At 48.2% G+C, this 11,469-nt stretch overlaps 2 protein-coding genes across 11 annotated transcripts in view; one reads left to right on the forward strand and one right to left on the reverse strand.

Annotated features, from left to right (window-relative positions):
• Positions 1 to 3,875, forward strand: part of LOC138916664 (liprin-alpha-1-like) — an 85,477-nt gene extending 81,602 nt beyond the window's left edge. For 7 of the 10 annotated variants that reach the window (XM_070229732.1, XM_070229735.1, XM_070229737.1 and 4 more), the window contains one exon: positions 1,519 to 3,875. In XM_070229732.1, coding sequence (XP_070085833.1) covers positions 1,519 to 1,577 — 59 coding nt within the window. In that variant the 3' untranslated portion in view covers positions 1,578 to 3,875. The remainder of the gene's footprint in view (positions 1 to 1,518) is intronic. The other 3 variants (XM_070229738.1, XM_070229740.1, XM_070229741.1) reach the window with 2 other exon arrangements.
• Positions 3,876 to 9,895: 6,020 nt separating this feature from the next.
• Positions 9,896 to 10,831, reverse strand: LOC138916665 (olfactory receptor 4D11-like). The gene has a single exon (XM_070229743.1). The coding sequence runs from the start codon at positions 10,829 to 10,831 to the stop codon at positions 9,896 to 9,898; it is 936 nt and encodes a 311-aa protein (XP_070085844.1).
• Between the last annotated feature and the right edge of the window lie 638 nt (positions 10,832 to 11,469).

Below are 11,469 nucleotides of genomic sequence, written 5' to 3' on the forward strand. Positions count from 1 at the left end.
TTCGTTCTCCTCTCTGTGGCCCATGGATCGGCTATGGGAAAGGAAGCGCTTTTAAAAATTGTCCTGAGTTGGCTTTTACAAGTTTCCCTGTTCTTAGCCCTTCCCGTATGTAGGTTTGTGAGTTTGGCTCTCACTTGCTTATATCAAAATGAGAGAAAAGCGCGTGTGTGTAAAGCCTTCGCTCAGCCGGACGCTTGGTGAGATGGCCCCCAGGGCAGCACTGCTGCTGGAAGCCTGCATCTCTCTGCAGAGCTCAGTGATCTGGTTAATGGGGCAAGAGTAGCAGTGTCTTTAGTAGCATTCTTATTCTAAGGAGCATGAGGTAATTTGTATAACTCTAACGGTAACTCGGCCCTCCACTTATTGAATAGGCTGACGGAGCGCCTTCTGATTTTCTTCACAGCTTCGTGCCCAGTTTCCTCAGACTCAGTCACACTTCCCGTGTTCAGTATTGACGGCGACATTGAGATTAGAGTTCAGATAAATTAAAAATAAGCCTAGAGAGAGGTGTAGGGAATATATTACATGGAAGACGGCTGTTGACCCTTGTAGGAAAACTGAGGCCCAACCCCGGGAGAGTGGACTGCTCAATGCCTTCTTAAATAAGGGGCATCGGGGAAGCTGCAGCTGGCCTCCTGGGACCTCAGGGTCAGGGTTTGGAAAGATGACCCATGCTCACCGACAGTGCCAGCTGTCGTGCCATCTCTTCTGGAACCACGGCACATTCTTGATAAAACGTGTTCCTGCTGGCCCCGTGGGAACACAAACTGTGTAACTGGCAGTCGGGAATATCTGCTCCAGGTGTTTGCACATTTTCTGTCCAGGTTGCAAGGGAGAGGCGGGGCTCACCTCTTGGGCCGTGCCGTGTGTTTCTCGACAGGAACAAGGCCTCAGTGGTACACATCACTTCCGGCAGAAACTGAGACTGGGTTTTAGTGTTCTTAGATGAGTCATTGTCCTCTACCGACCCCCTGCAGCCCGGCCCTGGGGAGGAGTGCCCTGGATGCTCCCTCAGACAGGCGCGGAGGGCAGGTGGCCCGAGGGCACGTCTCCCGTCAGGCCAGGCCTGCGTTTGACTCCGGTCACCTGCACCCCGTGGTGTCTAGCGCTGCCCCGGGTTATCTACCTCACACCGGCCTTGGGGATATCACGTTTAGGCCCCGAAGAAAAGTCTAGTTGCTCTGCAAATCTAGAGAGTTTCAGGAGAAACAAAGTTACCAGGTGAAGTAGTTGTCACTTAGACAGAGGACATCACGAAGTGTGTATCATCTGAGGCGTCCTTGCTGTCGTGAGATTAGCTGCCAGTGGCTCCCAGGGCTGCTGGGGGCTGAAGAGAACCCCCTCCTGGCGACGCTTAGGTTCTCTTTCCCTGGCTCGTCCGCTCCCATCTAGCAGTTTCCCTGGGAGCCCTCAGTAGGTGTTGTAGGTGTGCAGATGTGTGTGTACGTGTGCCCCGTGTGACGTCTGAAGACTAACCGCACGCTGTGTTTGCACGCTTCCTCCCCGGTGTCGGAGCAGGCAGCGTGTCGGGAGCGCAGAGGCTGGACGCCGCCACGGTCAGGACTTACTCCTGCTGAAGCCCCGTGGTGAGTAGAGGGCTCCGCGTGCCCGGAGGCCGCAGAGGCGGCCGGGTGACCGCACGGGGGCGCTGCCTGGCCCGGAGAGCCCGTTTCCGTTCCTGCAGGCCTTTAGGAACACGCACGCAAGCCCGGCTGCACCCGTTACGTGGTTCTGGTGTTCTGTATGCTCACAGTTGGTCACAGAGGGGTTCGTGTATCCTCATTTGTTAAGGAAAAAAGTGTATTTGCATTTTTTCCTTAAAACTGAAAGTGCTGGACTCTTTTCAGTATCTGCTAATGTCTTTTGGGGGTGGGGAGGCAGGAGAGCAGCGCGTGGCAGGAGCTCACCGGCTCAGCTCTTGGCTGGCGACCACCCGTGGTTGAGAGCGCCCGGCACGGCGGCTCTCCGCCTTGACCCTGGCATCCGCGCTGGTGTCGCTCCCAGGTCAGCGGCGCCCACTGGCTTTCTTAGAAATACACGGTCTTGAATGAGCCGCACCCCGCACGGCCAGGTTTCCTGGGGCCACGCTGTCGTGCGACCCTGAGGGCCTGGCGGGTGGTTTTAAACACACAGCTGCGTTGCCATCGCAGGGGTGCAGTTACGAGCAGCCCGCTCGCGCTGAAGGGGTGACGTGGGGCTGGGAGCCCAGCCCCTGCTCGTGGCGCCAGGGCCGGGGGCTGTGTTCCGCTCTCCACTTTTCACGTCTCCGCCAGAAGGTTTGATTGGTTTCCTAATCTTTTTAATTGGTAACTTTTAGACATACGCCAAAAGGAAGTCAGCAAGGAATTTTCTCATTGATACGCGTACTCCTTGACGTTTCATCTCAGTTCTCAAGCAGCTACAGCGCAAGGGGCAGGGAGGCAGGGCTGGGCCTCAGGACGCAGGTGTGCGCCGGGCGGCCCGTCCTGAGGCTGATTGTCCTGTTTGTGCTTCCTTTCCAGTTTACCCACACTACTTCTACAGATGACCGTGCAGCGCTCGGGACCCGGCGAAGACGGCCTTTCAGAATTCAGTGGATCTGCAATCTGTTGATACTTGTTACATGGACCCTAAGATATTTTATTACAGAGTTTTTAATTAGTGAAAAATTCACGAATACCATAGAGAAAATATTTTAGAATTTAATGTTTCTTATATTTATGTAAACATGACTTCATTTATATAGTTAGTTACTTTTTCATGTATATCCAGGCTATAAATATCCTTTCAAATCGATTCTGTTCTTCTAATTTTAGTCTTTCAAACGAATGTACTGTAATGCTTGTATGTATAAATCCTATGAAAAGATACTGGGCTTTTGTAAATTATGCATTTATTGTAATTATCATTAATTTTTTAATAATAATCGGCGAGAGAGAAGAGGATTTTACTGCATTTGCATTTGTAAGATCATCATGACATGGTGCGCGTTATCCTGACAAATGTAACCAGCTCTACAACAATCATTTTGAAACAAGCAGACTTAATTTCAAGCAATTGCGTTTTAATGACTGACCTTACTCTACTTTTTCTAGCAAGAAATGCTTTATTCTGCAGCGTGAACAGACTGAAAGTACCTGGTGTTAAATATGAGCTTCTGATAAAATTTGGGCTGAAGGGGCCGTCAGAACTGTGAGCATCTCTGGTGGCTCTCAGTAGCTTGCAGAGCTCGTCCCTGGAGACCCGCACGGCTTGTCCTCAGCGCCCGGCACGAGCCCCAGCCGGGAGCACTTCTCTCGGCCGCAGGAAGGGCTGGGGGGCTCTCTGGGCTCTGCCCTGACGGGCGGACTCGGGCCCCCGCCCCGCTGCTCTTTGAGGACCAAGCAGGAAGCACCGCGCTCCACAGGGACGCCCGTGCCGGAAGAGGAAGGCGCGGGCTCCCTGAAACCAGGAAACCACGCAGTGCGACTCTACTAAAGGCCTTATTTTTTCTTATGTAAATCATCTTTTTACATTTGTTTGTAAACATGTTGAAAGGAGGGACCTATTGGTACATTTTTAGCTTTTGACGATATAGCCGTTTTGGACTAAGTAGCAGATGTAACTTTTCCTTTTTAAATGGCACATTAAAGAGCCAGCAGGAAATGTGTTCCCACCACGGTGCATTATTTATTATACAGCTCATTTTGTCGGTGGACGTTTTACATTCGGTTTCTGCTTTTAACTTCCTTGTACGATTCATTCGTTGTTACATTCTGTTTTCTGTTAATCTTTTGTGAACCTCCTGATTATGTAACAAAGTCTGTACAGTCTCCTTTTGAACTATTTTTATCACAGTATTATTTATTGCTTTCTTTCAATAAAGTACTGAGGCGTTTTCCACTGCCAATAAAGGATACTGAGAATAAGCTGTCATTCTGTGACAAATCGGCCGCAGCTGGCTCATCTCCGGCTCCAGGCTGATTCAGTGGCGGCAGCGTGGTCGAGTGGACTTTCTTGGGTAGAAATCAGTTGACAGAATGAAAAAGCTGGGGGTGGAAGCACAGGATGGGGGCGTCCCCGCCAGGAAGCCCAGGGGCTTCCCGCCTCGGCCCCCGAGGCCCAGACCCTCTCTCGCTGAGACCTGGGGGACCAGGCCCGGGCAGCCTGGCGCTCAGAGGCACCGCAGGCCACAGGGAGGCGCGGAGGCGCGTCAGTCCATGCGCGCACTGGGGCCCTGCTCTCCTGCTGCTCCCGCCCTGGGCTGTGTCCTTCCGGTTCCCAGGGAGCCTGGTCTCGGAGCGCTCAGACGGAGTCCTGAGTCATGAAGCAGTCCGGCGCGAGAGGGGAGGGACGCGCCGACGGGCCCAGGCAGGCAGGCAGGCAGGACGCGCCCGGCTGCAGGGCGGCAAGGCGCGGCGCTCGTGGCTGGCAGCGCCAGACCCAGGGCACCCGATGCCTCAGCCCCTAGGTGCTGTCGCCCGCCCTCCCCCCACCGCAGTATTGTCATCAGGTCTGGGGGTGCACGATGCCCAGGCCGACCCCATGCCTCGCGCTGTGTTGGGTGGGCGCTGCTGACTGTCGCCTCGGTTTTCCTTTTCCTGTTCTGCTGTCCTTCCAGGGCTGACGGCCGCCTCTCCTGAGTGACGTGTTTTCTTTATTCGGGTGAATACATTCCAGCTGGTGTCCGTCAGGGCACAGCGATCCGGTGGTTTGGTGTTCTCTTGAGAGCCTGTGCTGGCTGGTTTTCCAGTTTTGTTGGGGGCAGCCTTTTCTTGGCATTTCCTCGTTCTTGGGTTCACTTAAGTGTGAGACTCAAAAGCACATAGCGTTTCCCTGCTTTTTCACCCACCAGTCCGTTTGCCTGACCAAAGCCGGGCAAGCCTTGGGTAGCCTGAAGCTTCTGGAAGCAGACCAGGTCATCATTGACTCTTTAAGTTGCAGGTGTTTGATTAAAACTTCATTCGGTGGTTCCGTTTACGCCTTTAACAAAAGGTCAGCTCAGAACGACGCAGAGAGCACAGGCCGGTGTTGCAGTAGCTCTGCTGTGCTACGCGCACTCTGCTGTGCTAGGCACACTCTCAGCCACGCCTCCCGGGTCTGCTCGCCCCACACGCAGTGTCCCAGGGCTCGCCCGCAGTCGGCGGGGATGGGAGCCATTCGCAAGCCAGGTGTGGCCACACTGAAGACTCTCTGGACCCTTCCCACCGCTAGAACTCTGTCGAGCCTCCTTTAGCCTCATAATTGCTGCCCTTAAGTTTCTCTTTTCAAGTCTCACATCATGCACTTTAAGGTAATTGTGGGTTTGGGGTTTTCTTTGCTCTTTTGCTGACTAAGTCCTGTGCTCATGGGGATGGGCTCCCCAGGGTCTGGGGAGGAGCGTGTCTCCCGTGTATCTCCGGCAGGTGGATAGCGAGGTGGGCGTTCGGGTGCTGTGGCTGCTGTCCTAACCACCGACATGTCATCGAGTGCATTCCCAAATAGCTCAGAGGCTTCTGTTTCTGACATTTCCTTAGCTTAACTCCTCGGTGAGGAGTAGTAGCCAGTGGTTTTGCAACCGCGTGTCCTTGACTCAGTGGGGCACCTTTTGGAGTCCTGTTGTTTGAGGCCAGCACTGCGTGCGCCCCCTCCACCTGGCACACGCCGAGGGCACACCCAGTGCAGGGAGGAGCAGGGCTGGCGTGGAGGATCCATCCTTCGCCTCTTCCCGCTTTCAGTGCTTGTTGGCCTCCTGGGCTGTGAGCCGGGTCTCCCGTCTCTGCCTCTGTCTTCACGTGGCCCCACCCTGTGTCTTATCTTCTGTCTCTTACGAGGACACTTGTCACTGGCCCACCTAGGTCATCTGGGATGGTCTCACCTCAAGACGCTTCACTTAGTTACACCTACAAAGACCCCTTTCCCAAATAAACTCACGTTCACAGGATCCTGCGATTTGCACACAGACACATGCTTGTGGGGCCCCTGTTCACCCCATTCCACCTTTCGACATTCTGGAGAAGAGCTGCCCTGCCCGGGAGATACCCGGATGGATAGACCTGGCTCTACCCCAAGGGACCCACCCCCCAGTGGGAACATGGTGAGCCGAGAGAGGGAGCCGTGACGCCCGGGCTCCTACATAACACGTGCTTAATGTGGCCTCTCGATTCCTCCAGTGTGGACTTTGCCTCTTGGCATCTCCTTCTGGGGGATGAGAATTTCAGCTTTCCCGCACCTCCCTTTCTCCTCCCCAGCTCCCAGCAGAGCTGAATCCGTGTTCACTGTTGCCGTGAGGAAGGCTGGAGGTGTTATTCATTGCTGGGCCAAGTGGGTTACTATGATTACAACCGAGGGCACGTGTTGTGTGCCCAGTATTTACAGATGAAATGACCGTGTCTGGGATTTGCTTGACAATAATCTTGGCGGAGGGGTAGGTCAGGATATGGGTCAAACCAAATTGACCGTGTGGGTTGATAGTTGTTGAAGGTGGGTGATGGATTCATGAGGGTTTATCATAGTATTCTCTTTTTGCATTTGTGTGACATTTTCTATAATAATATTTTAATAGTTATTTTAGGGAGACCCTCTGTGTTTTAAACCCTCAGTCTTTAGATGTCGGGAAAAATTGCTTCTTGGTCCTCACTTTGGAATGTAATTTACCCAAGTTTTGAACATTAACTGCAGCCCACCCATTTTACACCACAACTCAGCATGCACGCACTACGTTTCATCCATTCTGTCGTGACTCCTTTGTGACATTTTGGTGTCTTTGAAGTCAGGATGTGTCTTACAAATGATGGCATCTTAGACTTGATGAACTATGGCGTACGACAAAACTTCACGTGGGCTGCAGCTTCTCTGCTGCTCCTCCCACTGACAGGTGGGGTCTCATCCCCTGCAGCCTGGCCAGCCTCAGTGACTTGGTTGACCAAATGAATGTGGCAGATGTGTGTTAAAGAAAGTGTGTTAAACCACACCAAGGACTGTGCTGTCTTCCTTCTAACCAAAATTGCTTTGCTTAGGGGGCTGGGAAATAAAGCTTAAATAAAAGGGTAGTGAGGGAAAAATCAAATCTTTGTGGCTACTGTCAGGGCCGCTGTTAGAGACTGAATGGTGTAGATTTATATGTCCAATTTCTGTTGAATGCAATATATTCATTGAGGCTATACAATTATCTTAATCTACATCTCTAAGATCCACAGCTCCCTTAGAATCTAGGAAGGTAGCACAGTGACAGCTGTTGATATTCATCAGGTTAATTACTTCAGAATAATTTTATGTTATTGGGTTCACGGGTACCCAGAGATGTTGGTCATTGAAATATTCGATTCAGGGAACAATGTAAGAAAGGGTAGTTTGAAAGCTATGTGTGTGTGTCCAGAGCCAGTCAACCTTTCCATGGCTATTAGGAACAGAGCTTAAAAATAATAAAAGCTGATTTAATTGGAACAAATGCAACCCAGCTTTAGATTTTATGTCATCCAGAGTAATGATAATGTTTATGTAATCAGATGTAATTCTTTCTCCTTCTCCTGAAATATTGAATCAGATTGTGTTGTGTGTTTAAACATGGCTTGAGAAAGTCTCAGGGACAGTGATGTGGCAGGAGTTCTTTGGTCCTTGGTCTCCTGGGATTATGCCTCTGAGATGCAATCAGTGATTCAGTCCCCATAGATCTTTGGTGCCATCCAATTCTGACATAGTGATAAAACTCTGATTTGAGTGATTCACAAGAGATAGGAAGGACAGAAAAGGACAAATTGGCATGAAATAGACTGTAAGGTGGTTTGTGGCATGCATTTTTCATAGGCAATTTCACATAGAAAAGCTTAGAGACTCGTGACCAGTGCTACCTGAGCAAAGGTAGCAGGACCATATGAACGGTGACTTGACAAATGTGAATTATTCTTAGAATTTTCATGTTAGGGGAAGTAGGTCAATATGGTAAACATTTAGAATTTATAGACCAGGTGACAAGAAATGGCAATGAACCAGTTAGTTAATCAATGCTTATGGTGCCATTCCAGATCCAAAGTGGGACATAAGTAAAGTTTGTCCTCAACGCTCAGTATCCTTTGGCTAACTCTACTTGGGCTCTTCTCTGTCCTGGGTGATCTGACTTCTTGTTCTGATCCCTTATCCCTGCCAGAAAAGCCAAGGGTTTATATTTGATCCATTACTTTCTTTTAATATGAAACTATCCAATGCATTATGTCAACAGCTTCAGGATGACTTTTTAAGCTATAAAAATAACCAGCAAAGCTGTAGTCATGTTTTAATGACAGAAAGCTAGAAATTTGTTTTTTTCCTAGATTGACACCTGAGCTAAAACTGTTGCCATCTTTTTTTTTTGTTCTTCTCCCCAAAGCCCCCCAGTACACAGTTGTAGGTTCTAGTTGTGAGTGCCTCTGGTTGTGAAATGTGGGACTCCGCCTCACCGTGGCCTGACGAGTGATGCCACGTCTGCATCCAGAATCTGAACCAGTTAATCCCTGGGCTGCTGAAGCAGAGCACACGAACTTAACCACTTGGCCATGGCGCTGGTCCAAGAAAGCTGGATGAAAAATGCTTTGAATTCAATGTATATTCCTATGTTTTGCTACCCCATCAGTTTTTTCCAATAATGAGGAGTAGTGGCCCTGTAGTAGGAGAGTGTAACAGATCATTGGGGGTTGGGGTTAGGGTTCAGGTCAGAATGTGCATAATGTAGAGCAATTTGGAGGGTATTAATAATGATATTTGCCTTTCACTGAGAATTTACTATCTGCCAGGCATTGTATGTTTCACATATACCATCTCATTTTAACCCTGACAACAACTCCATGAGATGGATATTATAAGTACCTTTTTATAAGTGACATATGACCTGTGAAGACATGAAATAATTTGCTCAAGATCACACAGTTGAGGGATGGCAGAGATAGGATTTGGACCCAAGGCCGTATGACTCTGAGGTTAGAGCATTCAGCTATAATGGTTTACTTTTACCATGCTTTCCCAGACAAAAACACTACCTTTTACTTCTTCACAAACACCAACAAATTGAAGACTGGATTGTTTAGAGTTTTATCTTCTTTAACCCTTCCTCTCTCTCTCTCAGGAAGTGGGAAGTGAAAAGAGTGTAAATTCTCAATGGAGAACCCAGTCTGAGATTGGCCCTGGTAAGGCTGGACTAGAAGATCAGTTCTTGAATAATGAGAATTGCTTGCTTGTTGTGTAGGATTTCTGAGGTTCTGCCTTTGTCTAAACTTATCACAAGAATGTGAATCTGGCACGTGCAGTTCTGCATAAGATAAATCCCTGTAGGCCATTATGGGAAGTCTTTCAAAGCTTCTTCGTTCCTTACAGGAATCCAGGAGGACAACAATTGTGTGCCTTTGAGGTTCTCAAGAGGTCACAAGCCCATGTGGTGTTCAACTAAGCAAAAAAAAGTCTTAATCTGTGATGGGCCATTTGTCCCCATATACGGGTGCTGCATTTGCAGTGATCATGAAATCTTTCTAGAACAGGATTACAGTTTGGCATAGACAGGTCCAGTAATGTAATACATTACATCCAAATGGTTTAAGAGCAATCAATTGGGTATCTGAAGACTTATCTCTGTGATTAAGTGGATATGAGTTCTTGAGCAAATCACTCTAACTCTAGGCTTCTGTGTACTTACCTCTGGAAAAGGAGTTGGATTTAATCAATCTCTTCACCTGCGATATAGTTGTCCTGACACATTGTTACTTTGTTCTTTGAATGGAAATACATCAATCAGCTCAATCCTGTAGCACTAGTTACTTTATGCTTACCAGAAGCTAGGGTTACCAGCAACCTATTAATTTACTAGAAAAATAAATTGTTACCTAGTACGTGTAGTTGGTTTATTGATAATATATTTGAGTATATAAATAGGACTCTGTGGGAAAAATGATGAAAGGAGTCCTTGGTGATGAAGAGGTTGGAAACTCTTATTCTATTCCACCACAGAAGGCATGAGTCTTCTCTTCAGTCTCTTCATGGCTGACTTCATTTCTTGGTTCCTCAGAGTGTAGATCAAGGGGTTCATCAGAGGGGAGATGACAGTGAAGGTGACAGAGATGGCTTTATCTGTGGGGAGGGCAGTGAAGGGCCGGGCATAGACATAGATGCAGGGCACAAAGTGCAGAGTCACCACCGTGATGTGTGAGGTGCAGGTGGAGATGGCTTTCCTCCTGCCCTCCCCTGCCTGAGACCTCAGCATCATTAGGATGACTGTGTAGGACACAAGCAGGAAGATAAACCACAGGGTACTCACTAAGCCATTGTTGGAAATCATCAGGAGCTCAAGTGCAGAGGTGTCTGTACAGGCGAGTTTGAGGACCTGGGGGACATCACAGTAGAATGTGTCAAGAACATTGGGTCCACAGAAGGGGAGGGGCAGCAACAGGGAAATTTGCATGATGGAGTGGACAAAGCCCCCCACCCAGGAAGCCAAAATGAGGGCAGTGCATCGCCCCCTACTCATGATGGTGACATAATGCAGGGGCTTGGAGATGGCTATGTAGCGATCAAATGCCATCACAGAGAGAGAGAAAATATCTGCTCCACCGAGGAGATGGAAGAAGAACGTTTGTGTCATGCAGCTAGTATAGGATATGGTCTTTATCTTTGACAGAAGGTCTGCCAGGACCTTTGGAGCGGTGATGGAGGAGAAGCAGACGTCAAGGATGGCTAGATTGCGGAGCAGGAAGTACATGGGGGTGTGAAGGCAAGGCTCACAGGTCACAGTGACCATGATGAGGAGGTTTCCCAGCAGAGTTGTCATGTACACAAAACACAGAAAAAGAAATAAGACCAAACTGAGATCTTGGGACTGAGTAAGTCCTAGAAATATAAATTCTTTTACCCTGGTGCCATTTCCCAACTCCATTGAATCATGTTTCTTCTTCTTTGTGTAGCTTGGAAAAAATTAAAAGTGTTATTTCAGAAAGGGTTTACTCCCCCTTAATAGATTCAGGTTTACAGTTGGGTATTAGGTCGGAAGACTAGTGAGGCATTATCACCACATGAAGACTCTTTCCAAGGTTATTGTTAACACATCCTACATGCCATCTTATTCCGTAAGCATGCAGTTAATTATTGTTTTCTTCTGTAAATTATATGTATTTTAGAAAATGCATAAAAGTAATGTTCTCAGAATAGAAGTTGTAAGTATCCAAGATAAAAAGGTGAATAGTAAATAATCAGAAAGGGAATATTTTGGCACAAGGGATACAAAAATGGATGCAGTTTGGTGTGTAAATAAGACAATGCCTATTTGGTACAACTGGGGTCCTTTGAGGTTTTACACAAATGTGGGGTTTTTTCCAGACTGGGTGCTCCATTTAAATGCTTTAAGAACTCCTATCTGCAAAATGATTGTCTTTGGACTGAATTTCACAGAAGCACTCCTCCCTTTTTTAGGTCACAGATTTAATGCTATGAAAAATCAGATAATTTTAAAGCTGTAAAATTCTTCTTTATCGTTCTATTTTTCCTTAAGGGGATTTATTTGTTTCTTTCTTTAAT

Source organism: Equus caballus, chromosome 12, assembly GCF_041296265.1.
Source record: "Equus caballus isolate H_3958 breed thoroughbred chromosome 12, TB-T2T, whole genome shotgun sequence".
Classification (NCBI taxonomy): domain Eukaryota; kingdom Metazoa; phylum Chordata; class Mammalia; order Perissodactyla; family Equidae; genus Equus; species Equus caballus.

Coding starts and splice junctions, on each gene's coding strand:
- LOC138916665 (XM_070229743.1), bottom strand. CDS start 10,831: ATGGAGTTGGGAAATGGCACCAGGGTAAAAGAATTTATATTTCTAGGA.